Here is a 22,430-nt window from a genome sequence, read left to right as displayed (position 1 = left end):
CAGCCACTAACAGATAAGGCTCAGGTAATCTAAACTTTTATCTTATTATTTTTGTATTTGTGTAAAAAATAATTGTAAAAGACCTACCTAAACATGTTCATAGATTTCTATGGGCCAAACAATTGCCAAGAAAATCAATCAATATAAGAACAATATTACGATTGGTCCTTGGGAAGCTGTAATTGTACGTAAGATGCAGCGTGGACAGAAATCTTGCATGTAACCGGCAAATTTTGGATCTTTTTCTACTAGTTTCTGTAAATATACACATTTTCTGAGGTTTGCTTATTGGGCAATGTCTTCCTGGGGTTATATACAAGTTGTGCTTTGTTGTCCAAGTCAGGCTGGGTTCACACCACATTTTTGTAATACGGTTCCCGTATACGTTTTCAATTTGAAAACCGTATGAAACCGTATTGAAAACCATATGCATTGACTCTCCAGTGAAAACCGTATGCCAAAATATGCATCCGGTTGTGTCCGTTTTGCATCCTGTACGGTTTTGTCAGTTTTTTTCCTTTACCCAAAACTGTAGCCTATCACGGTTTTTGGTCTGGGTGAAAAACCATATTGAAACGTATAAGTTTTTTTTTTTTTTTTTTACACGGGAGTCAATAGGAACCATACAGAACCGTATGTGCGCACGGTTCCATCCGGTTTTCACCATAGGGTTTTGACTTTGCACAGTTTTTTTCTTGGAATTTCAATCAAACAAGTGAAACTTTATTCATCATGGAGTGAAAAGTTAAAAATTTATACTTGTTTCTTAAAAAACGGATGCAACCGGACATCATTTTTCAAACTGTATACGGTTTCAACCATAGGGCCTCACAATTGCAAAGATTAAAGATATTTTTTTAAATTGCATGTGGGCATTTTAACATCCTCTGGATACTTGATGAAAAACTGCCACACCGCAGAGTAGGTGATTTTCCGGCCAACAGTCTGCACTGACTAACTGCTACTGCACCAACTTCAGGGACCCTTGTTCCACTACCTCCCGGGCAGGTTGGCTGCCACGAAGCAGGTGGTCTACCCTGGGCACGTTTGGCTCCAGACTTCCCACTTCTGCCACCATGCTGACTCCCAACCTTGCTACCACCTGCAACCCTCTTCTCCTGATGATGATGAAGCCCCTTCTGCAGCTGGCTCCCAAGTGTGATCGGCTTCATCATCATGGAGTTGTGTCTGCACGTCACTGATGTCTTCCTCAGGTTCCTCAACAGTGTCTGCTTTAGGACCCTGAACACTGGCAACACCAACTTCCACGTCACTCTTCTCATCACTACTTGCCTGCCTAGCAGAGGAATCAGCAGATGTCTCCTCCACTTCTTGGCTGGGCAGTAGCTGCTGACTGTCCTCTATTAGATGGTCCTCAGTGAATAGTGGCGCTAAACCTACAGCAAAAGATACTTCTGTAGGGGAGGGAACAGCATAGGACAGAGGCAATGGGAGGACAGGGACTGCTCCCGGGCCATGACAACTGAGGGTTGTGTCTGAGGAACCCACCAACTGTTGACTGGGAGTGTCAGATGTTACTTGTGATGAAGTGGATGACCGTATTAACCAATCGACGGCAGATGGGTTGCGGGTCAAGACATGACGGCTAGCTAATACGGGGAGATCAGGCCTCTCGCTACGACTCCGGCTGCCACGCGCCCCTATTCTGCTGCAACCTCTGCCTGCACCTGATGAATTTAGGCCTTTGCCACTCCTCTGTGCATGTCCTGGCACTTCTCTGCCGGACATGATTAATGCAAATATGAGTGGCGTACAATACACTCCACTACACTTAAAACAGTATTTGTCTAGAACAGCAGCAGTTGTGTACTTTTGGCTGGCCTTTCACAGTAAGTAGGCCCTTAGGACTATAACAGGAACAAAATGGTACCCCACGTAGATGTACGTACGTGGTATGCACTTATGAGGGGAGTACGATACGCTCCACTAAACTTAAAGCAGTATTTGTCTACAACAGCAACAGGTGTGTACTTTTGGCTGGCCTTTCACAGTAAGTCAGCCCTTAAGACTTTAACAGAAACAAAATGGGGCACCAAGTAGATGTACGTACGTGGTATGCACTTATGAGGGGAGTAGAATACGCTCCACTACACTTAAAACTGTTTTTGTCTAGAACAGCAGCAGGTGTGTACTTTTGGCTGGACTTTCACAGTAAGTAGGCCCTTAAGACTTTAACAGGAACAAAATGGTAGACCACGTAGATGTACGTACGTGGTATGCACTTATGAGGGGAGTACAATATAGACTTAAGACTTTAACAGGAACAAAATCGTACACCACCTATGTACGCACAGGTTGCACTTAATAGAGGACAATATGCTTCGCCACGCAACCTGTATTAGGCATTAATAACAGGTGATTATGGCTTTTAGTGCTCTGCTCACCCTAACTTGGCTGGCTACTATTAGCTTTCAGTTGTTGTACACACCAGTGCTGCAGCACACAGTCACTGTGTAGTACACCCAAAATTGCACTTTCACTCTCAATCTCTCTCCCTTCCCTAACATTGCTTCTAGGCTGGATTTGGCCTTGAGGTGAATCGCTGCTGTAAAAATGCTTTTCTGTGCAACACACACTGCTCTCTGTCCCTCTATCTCTGCAATTGAACGCTGATGTGACTGGCCGCAAGATGGCTGCCGATTATATAGGGCTGTGACATCACAGGGGTGGCTGGCTGCTGATAGGCTGCATGTGATTCAGGATCATCCCGCCTACCCATGTTCCTGCCTTCCCAGAGCTCCTTGTCCCATGTCCTGACATGTGGAGCCACCATCTTAGATGCCCTGGAGCCTGGACCGCACTTAATGGAGTTTAGCGAAGCGATTCGTGCGATCGAATCGCGAAGATGTTCGGATTCATTGCAAAGCTAATTTTTCATGAAATTCGTAATGAATTCGAATTTGTCAGATTCAATTTGCTCATCCCTAATGCAGTGGGGTGTAATTCTGGGATCTGTATTATGCAGTGGGTGTGATTAAGGTAGGTATTATGCAGGGGGGGGGGGTAATATTGGGATCTGTATTATGCAGGGGGTAATACTGGCTCTAATTATTGGGTCTGTATTATGCAGAGGGGGGGGCGGGGGGGGGGGGGGGTAATACTGGGGTCTGTATTATGTAAGAGGGAAATACCAGAGCCCGTCCTATGCAGGGAGGGTGAAACTGAGGTCTGTATTATGCGGAGGGGGGGCTTGTATTATGCAGGTCTGGATAAAAATGATTATCCTATCTGAACAAAGATTTTGATGGCTGTTGTGGGTGATCCCCCTTCTGGTGACAAGCCACACCCATAGAAACCCCACCCACAATAAACCACACCCATAATTAGCCACACCCATATTGCCAGCACACCAAGTGGCCAGTGATTGGCTGCAGTGTCATAAGCACAATGCATGCAACCTCTTCAACGCAGCAGCGGTACTAGAATGGTGGTAGTTAAAAGTTTTGATCAGTTGGGAGGGTCTCAGTTCTAAGACCCCACTGATCGCTAGGTACTGCTGGGTGAAACAAATGGTAGCTCACTTTCCTTTCCAGCTTGGCAGTCATTTCGGTGGGGCTTCATTATAGTCTAAGGAGCCCGTCAACTGCAACATGACAGGTTGTGTGCCTAGCCAGGGACTTTTGATATGTCTGCATGAAATAATACAATAAGAAAAATTACAGCAGCACTCTGCTAGTACTAAGAAATATAATATGAAGCATAGTAAATTGCAGTAGAGAAAAAAAGCATTCCTTAGCATACTATTTGGCCAAATAGTGTGTACCATCTCATCACGGTAAGGTGGCCTCATTTTGGGACAGACCACACACTATAGAAAAGCTACCCTTATTAGTTTTTTTTTTATTTAACCCGGGCAGTACAATTAAACATGGTTGTACCTTTTGTGAGACAGTGACAGAAATGGCTTTCAGGGATCGCAATATTTCCGCAAGGGGCCTGTCATATGTAGCAACCCAGTTTCCGGGGGTTCATATCTCATCTAGGGAAAAATCTCTAGGAAAACTTACAATAGTTTGCTATGGGCTTTGGTAAGTCCTGTTATGGGTCCTGGCTTAACATGGAATGAAAGGAAGGATTGATTATGGGGATTTTCTTTCTGCTTCCTGACCCACGTCAGGTTTTCATGGCTTTGTTCAAGCTGAAGCACAGGCATGGACAAAGTAAAGAAAGTGAGGGTGGGCTAGCACTCCTCTGTGCTCTCTCCTGTATGATAGTACTCCTCTGTGCCCTCTCCTGTCTGATAGCACTCCTCTGTGCTCTCTCCTGTCTGATAGTACTCCTCTGTTCTCTCTCCTGTCTGATAGTACACCTCTGTGCTCTCTCCTGTCTGATAGTACTCCTCTGTGCTCTCTCCTGTCTGATAGTACTCCTCTGTGCTCTTTCCTGTCTGAGGGCACTCCTCTGTGCTCTCTCCTGTCTGATAGTACTCCTCTATGCTCTCTCCTGTCTGATAGCACTCCTCTGTGCTCTCTCCTGTTTGATAGTACTCCTCTGTGCTCTCACTAGTCTGATAGTACTCTTCTGTGCTCTCTTCTGTCTGATAGTACTCCCCTTTGCTCCCTCCTATCTGATAGTACTCCTCTGTGCTCTCTCCTGTCTGATAGTACTGCTCTGTGCTCTCTCCTGTCTGATGGTACTCCTCTGTGCTGTCTCCTGTCTGATAGGACACCTTTGTGCTCTCTCCTGTCTGATAGTACTTCTCTGTGCTCTCTCCGGTCTGATAGTACTCCTCTGTGCTATCGCCAGTCTGATAGTACTCCTCTGTGCTCTCTCCTGTCTGATAGTACTCCTCTGTGTTCTATCCTATCTGATAGCACTCCTCTGTGCTCTCTCCTCTCTGATAGTACTGCTCTGTGCTCTCTCCTGTCTGATGGTACTCCTCTGTGCTGTCTCCTGTCTGATAGGACACCTTTGTGCTCTCTCCTGTCTGATGGTACTCCTCTGTGCTCTCTCCTGTCTGATAGTACTCCTCTGTGCTCTCTCCTGTTTGATAGTACTCCCCCATGCTCTCTCCTGTCTGATAGTACTCCTCTGTGCGCTCTCCTGACTGATAGGACTCCTCTGTGCTCTCTCCTGTCTGATAGCACTCCTCTGTGCTCTCTCCTGTCTGATAGCACTCCTCTGTGCTTGCTCCTGTCTGATAGGACTTTTCTGTGCTCTCTTCTGTCCTATCAGACAGATCAGAGCACAGAGGAATGCTAGCTCACCCTCACTTACTGGACTTTGTCCATGCCTGTGCTTCAGCTTTGACAAAGCCATGATTTTAAAAGCCATGATTTCTATAAAGAAAAAAAAAACTAAATAACATTTTCTCATGAAGTATGTAAGAAAGGTTAAAGTGTACCTGTCGTCAACAAAAACTTTTGATATAATGTAGATAATATCATTATATGTTCATTTGTAATATACATTGATTAAAACGTGTATATTTTTGAGTGAAAAAATGCTCTGCAGCTATTGTCTGTGTGTGTCTATGAGGAGTCAGACGCCGGAATCTCGCCGCTTTAGGCGAGTTGAGCTGGACCGAGATCCGGCTCCCTGTGCAACTGCAGGTAACGCCGTGCCCGTATCCTGAGACAGCTAACCGTATGAGGAGCAGCCACGAATACTTGGCCCCAAGGGGATAGACTATCCCAAACCTTTTCTTACAGGACACTGAAGTGGAGTCCCTTTTTCCTTACAGGATCAATTGAGCCCTTCCTATTAGTCCTATTGCATTGCATGCTATTTATTTACAGGGGTCATATGTGCTGCATATACCAAAAATCTATATGTTATGGTCATTTATATTTAACACCTCCCTGATGAAACCACCGTCCACTAGGTGGTAGAAACGTGTCGGCGGCTCTGAATATTACTCCACTATTGCATTTGGGGCTGGCAGGGCCCAGCAGAGCCTCATAGTACATGGTTGCTAATGGTGATGACCATTTGCATGTTCATTTCTTGTTTGGTGTTGGTATACACAGGCACTTTGTGTAATTGGTGGATTTTAATAGAAATCTAGTAAAAGTTATGTATTAAGCACACCTTTTTGTTAGAACACTCCTTAGTTGTGTCTAACTATTATTTGAATTTTGTCTATGAGGAGTCAAAATACAGGAAGTGAGGGCAGGAGAAGCAGGGCTCTGTGCAGGTTCCTGGCTTGTCAATCATCCTGCTGTGTGAGCCAGGGACGTGTCAAAGAGCCTCAGTGTGCAGAGCACTGCTTGTCCTACGTGCACAGACCCCTGCTTGTCCACCCACACTTCCTGTATTTGGACTCCTCATAGAGACACACAAACAATAGCTGTAAGGACAAAAATATACATATTTTTTAACCAATGTATATTACAAATATACATATAATGGTATTATCTACATTATATCAAAAGTTTTTGTTGACGACAGGTACACTTTAATGTTTTGCCAAGATGTACAATAGATAAAAAGTTTTTGTATATGACAGTGCCTATTTAAAGTTTGTTTTGTCAAGCAGCTGGTAGTAAGTCACTTGTTTAGTGAGGGCCACCTCAGTGTTTAGATAGTGATGGACAAGCAGGTTTTGTTCCATTTTGTACCAATGTAAATTATTTCGTTTTGGACAATAAACTGAACCATGTCACTGTCTCTGACTGGTGTTTTATGCCATTTGTCTATCTCTACCAAGCTAAAATCCTGCACATTTTATTACACAGAAATAAGGAACGATCATACTTTCAAACACGAATTTTACTTTATCTTTATTTAATTTACAATACCGGATTTTTAAAAGCATCTTCTACACAGATAGAAAGATTTGTTAAAAATGTACAATAATGACAATTCCAAATAATTATTTAAATATATTAATATGAACTCTGATAAAATTCAGATACACTAATAAGAGAATTGGGTTAAATTACATAAGTCATTTCTGGTTTCCAACTAAAGAATATGAGATGGTTAGCTGAGCCCCTGGACCAGCCAGGCAGCTACTAACCATTTATATCTTTACCGAAGAGACCAGACTGGTACACAGAGATGTATTGTATACATTCACAAACAGACAAAGCAAGAGACAAATATGTAACTACAGTACCTAATATTTACTACAGGTATATCTTGATGGCAATTTATTTATTTTATTTCATGTATGCAAACCCATAGGCACTTCTTGTGGCACTGCATATTGCCTCCAAAAGGCACCATATGTTCCCCTAATAGCTTTCTAATACCAAAATAGGACATGTGATATTACATTACAAAATACTTTTCTTACATATTATTATGGAACAAAATCCTAAGAGGTACAAAAGAACAAAAGAAGAAACAGGTACCAAACCTGTAAGCTTCAACTGAAAACCAAAATCTAAACAAAATGTAAAAATATAATAGTATCATACAGCATAAATAAATAAAAATCTCAGCTAATGTAGTGTGGCCAATTTGAAAACCTAACTTTGCAAAGAGTGTTACAGAAATGGAACAACCTCTTACAATGTATAATTTTGTGAGAACACAAGACCTATGAAAAAAAGCAACGCACTCATTACAAGTGTCCATAACAGCCAACAGTTCTACTAGTATAAAATCAGTGTACAATTGCACACATGGTCCAACATACAAAAAAATAAAATTTTTCAAAGTCTTCTGCAGCCATGGCATAGTTTGATGTTAAAGGATATCTACAGTATTATAAGACAATAGTCATTGGGGGAGATTTGTCAAAGTTGTCTATGTCCCGCATCAATAAAGACCAAACTACACAGCATTAGGCTGCTCCATTGTGCTCCTAATTTATCAAAAGTCGCATGGCTCTTGATAAATTCTGCGCACAGACTTCAGGATCTATGCTTTAGACTGTATTTAAGCCTGCTCCAGCATGGTCTGATATTTCGGCATACTTTCAGTCGATGGGATTTGTCGCTGAAAAGTCGCTTTTGATAAATTCAGCACCAATGCGTTTTTCCATCTAAAATAGACTAGAATGCATCATGTTCTAAAAATCCTCTAAAGCAAAAGTCGCAGAAAAGTTGCACATATTTAGACTGCGACTTTCTGTGCGACAAATTTAGACAGGAAAAACTAGTCTAAATCCTTTGATAAATCTCCCCCATTGTGTTTAGCTAAGATATATTGGGAATCAGCCATCTGCAGCTCTATTGTATTCCAGTTCTACAAGGAAATATTTTATAATGCAGTCAAGCAAACTAACGGAAAGTCCAATGATGTTTATAGAGGTAAGTGAAATTTCCCATATTACTCCATGGAAGTTAAAGGGGTACTCTGCCCCTAGAAGGCTTATCCCCTATACAAAGGCCTGTGCGACCCCCTGGGATCTCCGGTCCAGCACTGGTTTAAGGCGACCATGGTCGTGATGTCATGTCCCCTTTATTCAAGTCTATGGGAGGGGGAGTGACAACCATCTTTTTAGACACTTCTGAGACTCTCATGAAAAGAAGGCATGGCTTAGTCGCAAGGGTGTGTTTTTATGTAAAAGAAAGCGTGGCTAGCATTTGACTCCAAAAATTGTGCCAAAATTGCAGTATAAAATTTTGATGTAAATGAAGCCAACTTGAAGATGGTCTAAACTTAAACTAGCATGTTCCACTGTGATAAATCTGGCACATTTGTGCAGTCTTAGAATTAGACAGTATTATTAAATCTGCACCATTGTTTTAATACAATTTATATTGCAATGTTCCAAAATAAGACTATAGAAGTTGATTCACAGCAAGGATATGCTGCATCAAGAGGTTAGAGCTTTTTCTGGGGCTGCTGTGTCTTATGTGCTGCTCCAAATATATCTTCATGATAACGCATTTCATTCTGTAAAATAAGATAAGTGTCATTGTTAAATTCTTCATAAGCATTTCCAGACATGACTTCTTTGTAGTATAAGTACTGTATACACAGTTCTGTTGTATATTTTGGGCAGGAATAATGTCCTATACAGTCCATGTAATTTTACATTTGTAGCATCCTTGCCAACTCCGATGTTTGTCAGATGAGATATATATGAGTACGTTCTGCTTCTATCCACAAATTCATAAATAGATTGTTGTACATGGCTGGATCACATTGCTATACATGGTCAACGAGATATACCTCTACAGATTGCAATAAATTGCCTTTTTATTTTAAGTGTAATGTAATATGTTTCTTACAATTTTTTTACATTAGGAATGCTGAAGCCATAGAGCCATGTTAAAAGACATGTCAGCGAATCCTGGTTGTTAATATACAAATGAGGCTCAAGTGCCCAGGAAGGGGGCAGGCTTCCCAATGTGGGGAGGAGCCAGGGTCCAGCCCATGTCCTTTTTATCTAGCGGCTGCCAGTCAAACAGGATAGGCGGATGCAAGCGAGCCTGGTGGAGATTAGTGTTGGGCGCGAATATTCACATTTCAAATTTTTATCGCGAATATAGCAAATTTGCGAATTCACGAATATTGCGAATAGATTCGTTATATATTGGAAATTATGAATATTCTCTTTTTTCCGCATATTCCTTCTTTTCACTTGTGGGCCAATTAGAATGATGCAAATATACTTGTAAGAGGTTATCTACAACATCCCTAGCAACCAATAGTAAAGTTGCCCACCCCCTCACTGTTTTCTTCCTCGAATATGCAAATATGCGAATATAACGAATACGTGAAATCCGAGAATATAGGATGAATATTCGTCTATATATTCGTGAAATATGGCCAATGCCGCTCATCACTAGTGGAGATGGGATGGACTAATCTGGTCTCTTGCTATGCTGGAGAATGCTCCCTAGGCGCCCATTTGCTAATAAACAAAAGGCTAATATTTTACTGATAGAGAGGATTGTGGAAATAAAAAAAAGGTATGCCCAGAATCTTGATGACTAGCCCTATCTAGCCATGGGTTTAATTACACCCCATTTTAAACAGGTACTCCGTTCCTAGACATCTTATCCCCTATCCAAAGGGTGCAGCGCCAGAGGCTCCTGACATCACGGCCTCCAGTACTGCACCCAACGCACTAAACGAACACCGGGTGCAGTGAACACCAGGACCCCCGCGATCAGACATCTTATCCCCTATCCTTTGGATAGGAGATAAGATATCTAGGGGCAAAGTACCCCTTTAAGGATATGTTCATGCAAGACTGAAACTACCTTCACTAGGGAAGGCAACAAACATAACAAACCCGTATCTCAGTCATGTGTGAACATACCCAGTGATATATACATATATTATGCCTCATGTATCAAAATGTATTTTAACCACAAGGCCACTTTTTCTGCAATACAGTTTTGATACATGAGGCCCAATGTGTACTTTATAGGAGAAAAGTCATCTGTCTCTATCGTAGCAGTGTAATGTTTTTGAGCTTTCTACAGCATTTGCTTTTGGCCCATTGTAAGAATAAATTACTGATTATTATGTAATATACCTTTAACTGGGTCATAAATTTTTCTGCTTCCTCGTTGTTCAGATTCATCTTCCTTGCAATAATCAGCTTAATGGTAGTAGCCACATCCCTGGCCATCTCGATATGTCCACACACATACAAGTGGCCTTCTTCTCCAAACAGAGTCCTAAACAATTCATCTTTAAGGTCATTTTTCAGAATGTCCTGAACGTATGTCTGTAAATATTGGGCAAGGGGTTAATTCATATTAACAATCACAACTGAATCAATGTATTCTCACACGGTTGAAAACATAGTGAAAAGTCTACAATGCTATTACAGCTGGCTTAAAGGGGTCAACCCTTTAACAGTATTTGTCACTTATACAGGAAAGGGGAGAAATATAATCGCTTGGGAACAAGGCAATAGTGTACTTGCATCACCACTGCTCCATTCACTGGGGGATATGTATCAATAATGGTGTAGCAATGTGTGATTTTATGTATGTTTTTTTGCGTCAAATGGAGCATATTTGCGCCAAAATTATCAATTGTCGTACACAAGTTTGTAATTTTGGCACAAATGTAGCCCTACAAAAGGCGCAGACCCCAGAATTCCAGGCAGTAAATCTGACTTTGGGACGTTCTATTGTTGTAGCTATTTTCTCTGTCACTTTATTCATGGTGTAGATTTGCGCCTAAATGAAGGTATTTGCGCCTAAACTTGCGCCAAATCGAAAAGTCTCAATTAATGAATTCCAGACCAAAGAATGATTGTAACTGAAATCACGACTAACAAAGTGAAATCAGTGATTTTGTTCTAAACCATTTGGCGCAATTGTTTGTCGCAAAAAATGACATAAAGAAAAAATTGCGACAAATCACAGACAAAAAAACAGGATAAAAAGCTTCATACATACCCCCCACTGTCTTTGGGACTTACTTTGATGTTGAATGCTATATTTGGCTATATCCATCAGTCCCATTAAAGGAGTACTCCGGTAGGGAAAAATATTTTTAAATCAACAGGTGCCATGCCAGAAAGTTAAATAAATTTGTAAATGACTTCTGTTTAAAAATCTTAATCCTTCCAGTAGTTATCCACTGCTGTATTCTCTAGGGAAAGGTGTGTAGTTATTTCCTGTCTGACCACAGTGCTCTCTGCTGACACCTCTGTCTGTGTCCGGAACTGTTCAGAGCAGGAGAGGTTTGCTATGGGGATTTGCTCCCACTCTAGACAGTTCCTGACATGGCCAAAGGTGTCAGCAGAGAGCACTGTGGTCAGGCTGGAAAGAACTACACAACTTTCCCTGGAGCATACAGCAGCTGATAAGTACTGGGAGGATTAAGATTTTTAAATAGAAGTAATTTACAAATCTTTTTAACTTTCCGGCACCAGTTGATTTGAAAACATTTTTTTTCCCACTAGAGTACCCCTTTAAAAAAAAGTATCCAGGAAAAGAAAAACAGAGCTAATTTCTTCCAAAAACAACACCACGCCTGTCCACAGGTTGTGTATGATATTCAAACTTGGCTCCATTGACTTCAATGGAACAAAGCTACAATACCACACAAAACCTGAGGACATGTGTGGTGCTGTTTTTGGAATAAATTATCTCTGTTCTCCTGAGATAACCCCTTAATTGCACAAATGCATTTGACCTCTATGACAGGCATTTATCAAGCGATTTAGTTAATTTTTCTTTACTAAAAATGTCGCAAAAATGTCGCACCTGCGACTACGCGATTTTTCGTGCAACATTTTTACTGGAAAGCGAGAAAAGCAAGTTTTCCAAAACTTAACTACGAAGTAATAATTTTAAAATGGACTACGGGTAGTCTGGTATTTATTAACTGCGAAAGTCGTAACTGTGCAAAAAAAGTCGCAACAAGGTTAAAAATTGACTAAATTTACTCCAGCTCAAACATGGAGCAGAAAAAGCTACTACCAAAGTAAAAAAGAGAAAATTGCTTACGTGAAAGAAAGTTATCAACAGGCTGAAAGCAGTTGATAAATAAGTCGCACATAAGCAAAAAAAAAAGTAAAGAAAAAAGTACTAAAAAAAAGGAATACATAAGCAAACATTGATAAATGTCCTTCTATACGCTCAGTAGGAATTCTGGCATTTGGACCCCCAGTGATCAACCCCTTCACATTTACCATTTAACAGTATAAAAATGGTACAAATATAATGGAAATGTATGAGAAAATGTGACAGGTCCTATGATATTTTTCTGGGTACAGTGTAGAGAGATAGGGTGGTGCCTACTGTTAGGACCTAAAAGGGGTTATGTAGGCTTAGAATAGGCCATTAATAATAGAATAATGGGGGTCCGACACCCAGCAAACCGATCAGCTTTCTGAAGGAGCTGCACGCATGTGCAAGTGATGCAGCATTTGTACCTGCATTAGTAGCAAAGGTGCAAGGTACTACATCATTTCTAATAGTACAGCATATTATAATAGTACTGTAATGCAGGTACAGGTGCTGGTAAATATTGAAAAGGCTCCAACGTTTGCACAAGCACTACAGCCCCTTCAAACAAAGACTCTGACCCTCACCAACATAATATTGATAGTTTATCCTGGGGATAGGCCATGAATTTTATAGGCCTATGTAACCCTTCTAAGCCATAAGCTGTTATTGCCAGTAATGTCAGTAAAATTTGTAAGTAATTTTGACACCATACTCCTCTTTGTATTAGCTCTGCTACCAGGCTAGGAGGGGAGTCCTGGTTGGATGCCCTTCTCAAACCCAATTTGATCTTCTAGTCACAAATCCATTAGCATTTAAAGTTATGGGACGCTAATAGACACATGGGGGGGTTCAGGAATTTATAAAGCCTGTATGCTAGTTACAGGTGTCAGAAATTTCTGCAACTTTTTTTTATCTTAAAGGGGTACTCTGCCCCTAGACATCTTATCCCCTACCTAAAGGATAGGGGATAAGGTGTCTGAATGCGGGGGGTCCCGCTGCTGGGAACCCCCACAATCTCCCTGCTGCACCCAGCGTTCGTTTCGGGTGCAGCTCCGGAGACTCGTGATGTCGCGGCCGCACCCTACTCGTGACATCACAGCCATGCCCCCTAAAAAAAGTCTATGGGAGGGGGCGTGACGTCCGTCACCCGCATCGCCGGTCATCTAGCAGGGAGCGAAGTTGCACCAGATGTCTGGGTTGCCGCAGCCGAGATCGCGGGGGTCCCGCTGCAGGATAGTGGATAAGATGTTCAGGGGTGGAGTACCCCTTTAATGCCGTGCATGGGGGGAATGGGGCATGGGCTCCCACAATGCTGGATTTACTACAATTTACATTAGAAAGCTAGCATAAGTTATAACTAAAATCTACGCTAGATTGGCAATACCATGTATTGGCAGCTGCTGAAATCTCACCTTTGCTTGTCCTGGCTGCCTGGAATAAGCAGTGAATATACCTTGTACAACACCTTTACTTTTCATGTCTTCCTTCTCCTCTTTATAGATTTCATCAACTTCGGGTTGCTGGCAGCCAGATAACAATATCATAGAGCCAAATTTCTTACCTGAAATTGCAAATTTACAACATTATTTTACGGTCTGTGCTACAATTACCCTTCTGGAGAAAATAATACACAATAGCTAAAATAGTAATGCCACTATATTATGGTATTATTAGAATGGCCCCTACTGGCAGTGGAGCAAATAAAACCTGTAAATTCCCATGACTTTCAGTATTCATCTACCAATAGTTAAATTATTCTGTAGTCTGAATTTTTGTTTGACAGACAAGAAGTTATAGGAAATCAATCCAGAGGCATTACATTAGGATGTCTCCTGATCCCCATTGTTGTTGAGCTACTCCTGAATTTTCAATGTCAGTTTGGCACTGCTGCTAGTGATAGTTCCCACATATCTAGACAACTGTGCACTGCTTTCACATGCTATATATGGTTTAATATTAGTTGTCTAATATAAAGTGTTTTTCATATTTAAATATATATTTTTTCGTCACTTATGAAAGTAAATCTGTTTATGTTGCACTAATGCAATTATGTCATACATGGTTGTCGTACCTTTCTGCATATCATACAATCTCTGCTGCCAGAAAGCTCTGAATGGAGAAATTCCAGTTCCTGGGCCAATCAGAATGCATGGTGATGAGGGTTTCGCTGGGAGATGGAAGGTGTTAGTGCTAAAAAATTGAGAAATGTAAATGTAAATCACAAATACAGAACATAAATAGAGTTGAAGAAGAAGTCTCATATAGAATTTTTTTCCATAATGCCCAGCCTGCCGCTTCTCCAGTGTCTTGGTTTCTCGCTCCACTCCTCCACTGCCATCTTCTTTCAGTTTGTCCATGGTCAGCTCGTCACAATGCCTGTCAGCAAATCCTTGGCTGCAGCGATGTCCCGCCTCAGTCAGCGATAAGTTGAGCAGCAGGGTGATGCATTGAACCTAGGTGACCATTGCCTCAGCTTAATGCATCACACTGCTGTTCAGCCTATCGCCCGCCGAGGCGGGACATTGCTGCGGCCGGGGATTTGCTGACAGGCAATGTGATGAGCTGACCATGGCCAGACCAGCCAGGAAGAAGACGGCGGCGGGGGAGTGGAAAGAGATACCGGTGACACTAGTGGAGCGATGGCAGTGGAGTCCTGTTTAATGGTTTATTTGCAGGTAGCCCAGGCATTATGGGGAAAAAATGTACATGAGATATCCCCTTACTTATATTACTTATATATGCATTGACATAAGTATTTAGATCCTTTACTCAGTACTTAGTTAAGGCACTGTTGGCAGTGATTACAGCCTCCCGTCCTCCACATGGTTTGCACACCTGGATTTGGGTATTTTTTTGCCATTCTTCTCTGTGGTTCCTCTCAAGGTCTGTCAGGTTGGAACGGGATCGGGGTCTAGAGAATGTTCCATTGGGTTCAAGTCAAGGTTGGGCCATTCAAGGGCATTTAGAGTTGTCCCTGAACCACTCCTGTGTTGTCTTGGCTGTGTGTGTAGGGTCATAAGGGGATAGTTATCAAAACCAGTGTGGAGGAAGAGTGGTGCAGTTGCCCATATCAACCAATCAGATAGCTTTTTTCATTTTTCACAGATCTCTTTAAATATGAAAGAAACAATCTGATTGGTTGCTATGGGAAACTGCACCACTCTTTCTCTATACAGGTTTTGATAAATCTCCCCCATTGTCTTGTTGGAAGGTGAAGTCCAGCCATAGCACTCTAGATTGGGTTTTTATTAAGAACATATCTGTATTTTGCTCCTCCATTCAGCTTTCCCTCAACCCCGAGCAGTCTTCCTGTCCGTGCCACTGAAAAACAACCCAACAGCATGATGCTGCCACCATTATTTTTTACTGTAGAGAGGTATTGGGCATGTGACGAGTAGTGCCTTATTTCTCCCCAGACATGAAGCTTAGAATTAGGGCCAAAAAGTTCAATCTAGGTTTCATCAGACCATAGAATCTGGTTTATGTCCTTTAGGTGGGTTTAATATGTCTTTTACTGAGAAGAGACTTTTTGAAGGTTGATCTTCTAGAAGTTTCTCCTATTTGCACACAGGATATTTGAAGTTTAGATTGACCATTAGGTTTTTGACCAACTCTCTTGCCAGTGCCCTGAATAACTAATTTGGTGGGGTGGCCAGCTCTAGAAAGATTCCTGGTTGTTCCAAACTTCTTCCATTTAAGAATTAAATGCAGACATTTTGTACCCTTTTGCAGATCCGTGCTTCCACTTAATCCTGTGTCTGAGCTATACAGGCAGTTTTAGTTTTTGCTCTGATCTGCATTATGTAGACAGAGCTATATTTTCCAAATAATTTCCAATCAAGGTGTAGTAGTGTCTCATAGATAATCAAAAGAAATGGGAGACCCCAGAGCAAATGTCATAGCAGTGGGTCCACAAAAAGATCAAAAATACTGTATTGCACACGACGACAACATAACAAAATGTGAAAAAAAGTTGAAGACTATATTTATATTTTTTTAAAGCTTTATTATGTCCCCTCTGCACTATAATAAGACTTTAAAAAATTCTCAACAATATAATTGATTAGGAAAAGTAATGCCAATTCATTCATACCAAATTCCCCCTGCAATGCCAAATCATTCCCCCATTCCCTCATCCCCCTGTTCTTCTTACCTGGCTAGCAGGCAGTGATGAGTGACTCTCCTCTGCGCTTCACTCAACGAGTGACGCTCCATATGTCACTCTTCATTTCAGGCAGCTTCCGCTGCCCTCAGTGAGTGAGGCGCAGAGGAGCGTCACTCAACACCTCAGGCAGCCGCCTCTGCTCATGGCCGTCACTGTCCTCACTGAGTGAAGCGCAGAGGAGCGTCACTCATCATTGCCTGATGGCCAGGGAAGAAGTAAGAAGAACAGGGGGAAGAGGGAATGGAGGAATGATTTGGCATGGGGGGAGGGGGGAATGATTTGGCATGGGGGGGGATGATTTGGCACGGGGGATAATTTGGCACAGGGGGGTGATTTGGCACAAGAGGTGTGCTAGGTCTGCTACAGGGGGGTCCAGCAGGGGTCAGGGCCCCCTGGGAACCCAAGCCACTTACTGAGGTATTAGATGTGCCCCACTGACGGCAGCCCTGTGTACAAGGTAGGGCGGCACATAAGCCTGGTTGTCCCCTATTGGGAGTGTTTTGTCCCCTATTGTCCCCTAATGGAAGTGTTTTGTCCCCTAATGGGAGTGTTTTGTCCCCTATTGTCCCCTATTGGGTGTGTCCATGACCCCTATTGGGAATGTCCCCTATTTGGAGGGTGCAAATACATTAAGTCCTATGGGACTCTGCCGGGGAATTAAAAACTGTCCGCTATTGGGAAGTGTCCCTTATTTGGAGGAGTCCACTATGGGAGATTTCACTGTGTATGTATTTTTTTTTTTTTGGCATGCTCTTAGATAAAACCACATTAAATTGAAAATTGGTTGGAGACCATACATTTTCACATTTTTTTCGTACCTCCGTATAAAACAAGGAACCATATCATTCAGATTCATAGTGTTAAACCATGTACTGCACACCCCATGGTGAAGTGGACCATTACCTCCTAAAAGTAAAAAAATTATATCCTCAAACAATGTCTAGCCATATATGAACATTTATTTCACAACATTTTTTAGAAAGGCTAAGCACTGTATATTTTGTCATATTAGTGATTCAGTTCTTTATAAAGAGAAGCTCATTCAAATGATTTGCCTGCCATAGTAAACTGAAATAATAAACAATTTTCCAATATTCAGTACTTTTAGTATCTTGAAGGTGATCTTCATTGTTTACTGCCAAAGGGTACGGTCACACGTGCATAATTTTTGCTGCTGATTTGCTTATGCAGATTTTGCTGCCCATTGAAGTCAATGAGCAGTAAAATCTGCAGCAAAAATATGCATGTGTGAACGTACCCAAAGGATGACAATCTGCCCTGGCCCTGTAATGAATACAGAGGGTCGGGCTCAACACAGTTGCAGTACAAGTATCACATCTGTGTATTGTACCAAGCCATATATCTGTGTCTCTGCGTGGCCAGGACATACTTTTGACCTCTTTAAAGTGGTACTCCACTGGCCAACGTGCGTAACATTTAGGTCTTAAAGTTGTGTGTGCACCACCATGCCCCCTCCCATAGACTTGCATTGAGGGGGCGTGGCCTGACATCACAAGGGGGCGTGGATGACCTCCGCAGGGCGCACACAGCGTTTGGAACTAAATGTTCAGAATGCCGGCCAGTGAAGTACCTCTTTAAATAAACAAGTGAATGCCCAGTCAATAGTAACAAACACAGATCTTGAAAACCACAAAGAATGTTGGCAAACTGTTGACTGTATTGCATAACATAATATTATTGCCATCCATCATTGCAAAACCTGACTAGTAAGTTACTAAGAAAAATGAAGGTGGACTCCCGGCTCCCGACTCAGGGTAAAATCCAATTTTTATTCCAAAGCATTAAAATCAAAGTGCAGCAAATGCAAAAATAGAATAAAAACGCACAAACGAAAACGTACGTTCTGTTAGTGTGTTTTTATTCTATTTTTGGGTTTGCTGCACTTGGATTTTAATGCTTTGGAATAAAAATTGGATTTTACCCTGAGTCGGCAGCCAGAAGTCCACCTTAATTTTTCGTGATTGATTCACTTGAGAATCCAGCCTCCATAAGGAGAAGTCGTGCTGGATACCGGGACATTTAAATTCTATGGTGAGCTGATCCAATTTCTTTACTACATTGTCTAGTAGGTTACTAACCTTTAGTTTTGTAGTTTACAACAGCAACGGTGAGGTGAATCTCTCCAGGTGTCATGTCATTTGAGGAGCTTATAGAGTAGTACCTTGCCTTAAGCGGTGGTAACTGAGTCAGCAGAAATGTAGTAGGTACAACAAGAGACTTAAACTCTTCCAGTATGTCAAGGAATGATGGGTAATTGTAGGACACCCAGGCATTGTACTTCTCTGTATCCTAGTAATGGAAAATTATTATGAAACCAAGACCCAAAACTCCAAACACATGAAAAACAATGATAGGCCATGTTCACTTTAAAGGAGTAGTCCAGTGGTGACTCAGTGGTGAGCAACTTATCCCCTATCCTAAGGATAGGGGATAAGTTGCAGATCGCGGGGGGTCCGACCGATGGGGCCCCCTGCGATCTCCCGACAGCCCGCGGGAAGGGGGCGTGTCGACCTCCGCACGAGGCGGCGGCTGACATGCCCCCTCAATACAACTCTATGGCAGAGCCGAAGCGCTGCCTTCGGCAATCTCCGGCTCTGCCATTGAGATGTATTGAGGGGGCATGTCGGCCGCCGCTTCGTGCGGGGGTCGACACCCGCTATCTTGGCGGAGAGCCGGGGCCCCGTACAGAGAGATCGCAGGGGGCCCCAGCGGTCGGACCCCCCACGATCTCAACCTTATCCCCTATCCTTAGGATAGGGGATAAGTTTTTCAACACTGGACTACCCCTTTAAGCACATGTTCTACTAAACCAGACCGGACCATTGGTAGTAATTCACTAATGTAAAAGTGATATAATAAAACATTCTTACAAGTCATTATGGCCTTTACACTTCATACTGAAACTGCCAAGCCAAAATGTCATTATTTTTTAAACCTGTGTTAAATCATACAATTACACTGTGTTCACACACATTTTTTTATCACATGTATTTTTATCCACATTCTGCAATGGGATCTGCTTAAAAAAGGGCATTGATTCTGTCTCTCATTGGTTTCATTGTGAATAATCACAACATTTTACACATAGTGGCATTGCAGATTTTAACGGGGTATTCCGGCCTTATACATCTTATCCCCTATCCAAAGCATAGGGGATATGATGTATGATCGCAGGCGTCACGTCCCGTTTTCAGAGGCAGCCCCCGGCACAGAATGCCAGGGGCTGCTTCGAGATCCCGGGGGGGGGGGGGGTTCATACATCTTATCCCCTATCCTTTTGATAGGGGATAAGATGTATAGAGCTGGAATACCCCTTTAAATCTGTGTTAGAGAAAAAGAAAGAAGCAGCATTTTGCTTGGACTTGAAGTAGCCCCATTGAATGAGTATGGCCAAATCCGCAGCTTCAAATCCATGGCAGAGATTAAGTAACTGGGTATGCCACAGATTCCATAACTGATTCAAGTTGTACACTGTTGAAGTCCAACCCAAGAAGAGTAATGTTACACAATAGTCGCCTGACTGCCTTGATCCACATATTGGTGTGTGATTTCTCAGGGTTACTTTAGAGTTGCATTCAGGCACAATTCAGTCTCCTAATGAAATTGGCTTGTAAAACTAGCATGAGAATTCTGAAAATAGCACAAAGGCACATTTCTCAAATTGTTCTTTAGCCTGGACTACACTATGACTTGGGTCACCAGTATAGCCACATCAGTAAAGCTTCCACAAAAAAGTGCAATACATACCGTATTTTTCCCCATATAAGAGGCACTTTTTCTTCCCCAAAACTGGGGGGGAAAAGTTGGTGCGTCTAATACGGCAAATACACATTAAAACCCTGTCCGATCGCGGCGGTGCCTGCGGCCATCAACGGCCGCGACCCACGGCTAATACAGGACATCACCGATCGCGGTGATGCCCTGTATTAACCCTTCAGACGCGGCGATCAAAGCTGACCGCCGCGTCTGAAGCAAAAGTGACACTAACCCGCCTCAGTCGGGCTGTTCGGGACCACCGCGGTGAAATCACGGCGTCCCGAACAGCTTACAGGACACCGGGAGGGACCTTATCTGCCTCCTCGGTGTCTGCTCCGTGCCAGGATCCCCTGCATGGCCGGCGCTCTCCTTCATTGTCATCACGTCGTCGTGCACGCCATCCCGTCATCCAATAGGAGCAGCGTGCGTAGTGACGTGATGGCGGCTACGGAGAGCGAGGATACCGGGCAGCAGAGACGTTCCAGAGTGACGGGGACACCCCGGGGACGCGGCGACAGCGATGGAGGGCGACATCCAGGGCAGCGGTGACGGGTCCGGAGCGGCGGGGACACGTGAGTATTACCTCCTATGCAGTGGTCTTCAACCTGCAGACCTCCAGATGTTGCAAAACTGCAACTCCTGGGAGTTGTAGTTTTGCAACATCTGGAGGTCCGCATGTTGAAGGTTCAGAATCTTTTTTTTCAACGTATCCCCAAATTGCATCACAATAGTGTGCAAATCTGATGTATTTCTTAGAATAGTGCACACATCCTTATACAGCTTTTCCTATTGCATTTATTTAGTAATTGTTTATGCATTTATTTCTGTATTTATTTAGTACTTAGCATCCAGCTGAAGTGTGAAAAACCACTTAAGAGTTATGTTTAGAATTCAATTGTTTCTCTAAATACATTCGCAGATGATATGTAACTTTTGCCAAAACTATAAACATCAGTTTCCCAAAATACACACAGTCCATTAAAATAATAGGCAATCTTAGGTGCAGAGTGAGTGGACCTTGTACGTACTTTGCTCAAGTCTTCCATTCTCTTCTTGTCTTCTACGTCAGTGGCCAGAAGAGACAGCTTTTTCAGAAGCAGTTGGGAAGGTGGAGTAGTTATGTCTAGGAAGTAAGTTAATGCCTGGGACAGTGAGCAGGGAGGGATTTTCTCACTGGCTGTCCAGAAGTTACCTGAAAACACAGGAAGGACAGGAAATTTATTAGAACAACTTCCAATGTGTTCCTACCAGTTTCTTATTTTTACTCCTTTCCTAAGTTTAGGGAATTTTAGTAACAAAATGATGCGTAAAATCCCATAAAATCCTGTTAATGACAAGACCTTGGCGGCTTCACACATCCTTCCTTCACATCCTAGGCAGGTGCTTTAACTTGCACGATAAAGTGCAGTAATTCATTTTCAATTGTTCCTGGCCCTTATTTGGTAATAAAAACATTGTATGACTGTCCCTTGCAAGGTTACCCCCTAGTTAACCTACAAGAATATATACAGCACAATCTGAGAGAAGTATATTGAAGTCAGCCGCTGTAAAACAGGCCAAGCCCCTGGACACCCACCAATCTTTTCATGGCTGTGATCATTGCCTTTAACTGGCAAGGCCCATTTAAGGTCATTAAAGAAAATGGATCCTAAAACTAAATCACTGCTGCTTGGTGAAGGCATAAATGTTTTGATACACACCCAAGCAACCTTTATGAGTGAATTGTTGGTAGCCAACACTTTATATATATATATATATATATATATATATATATATATATATATAGACAGGCTGTTCACCTGCACTAAATCCAATACACTGTGCAGGTAAACGGGAGTAAAATTGGTCCCCACCTTGTGAAGATATGGTCCTCTTGCTAGAATGGTAATTCTGTCTAGTTTGCAATGGAGTCGGAAAGCTTCCTTATGGAGCTTCCCTGCCTCCGTCCTCTATGCCACACTATGCACGCCCATCTGATGTAATTATATTACATCACTCTCCTTCATGGTATCTTTGCAGATGAATGTCTATGCATGTAATACAAAACAGAAGCCACTTGCACAGGGTGGCTTTCTTTTCTGTCTGATAAATGGGGTACCAAGTTGGGAACTCCCAGTTGTTATGTCCATTTGCCCTGACAGGGCACA

General features: G+C 42.4%; 1 protein-coding gene across 4 annotated transcripts in view; it reads right to left on the bottom strand.

Moving 5' to 3' along the window:
• Positions 1-8,029: 8,029 nt before the first annotated feature.
• Positions 8,030-22,430, bottom strand: part of NOS2 (nitric oxide synthase 2) — a 75,756-nt gene continuing 61,355 nt past the window's right edge. For all 4 annotated transcript variants that reach the window (XM_056558479.1, XM_056558482.1, XM_056558480.1 and 1 more), the window contains 7 exons: positions 21,312-21,475; positions 18,606-18,816; positions 17,325-17,412; positions 14,413-14,531; positions 13,754-13,902; positions 10,406-10,600; positions 8,030-8,811 (listed from right to left, as the gene is read on the bottom strand). In XM_056558479.1, coding sequence (XP_056414454.1) covers positions 8,740-8,811; positions 10,406-10,600; positions 13,754-13,902; positions 14,413-14,531; positions 17,325-17,412; positions 18,606-18,816; positions 21,312-21,475 — 998 coding nt within the window. In that variant the 3' untranslated portion in view covers positions 8,030-8,739. The remainder of the gene's footprint in view (positions 8,812-10,405; positions 10,601-13,753; positions 13,903-14,412; positions 14,532-17,324; positions 17,413-18,605; positions 18,817-21,311; positions 21,476-22,430) is intronic.

Source organism: Hyla sarda, chromosome 2, assembly GCF_029499605.1.
Source record: "Hyla sarda isolate aHylSar1 chromosome 2, aHylSar1.hap1, whole genome shotgun sequence".
NCBI lineage: Eukaryota > Metazoa > Chordata > Amphibia > Anura > Hylidae > Hyla > Hyla sarda.
This window is presented reverse-complemented; position numbering and strand designations above follow the sequence as displayed.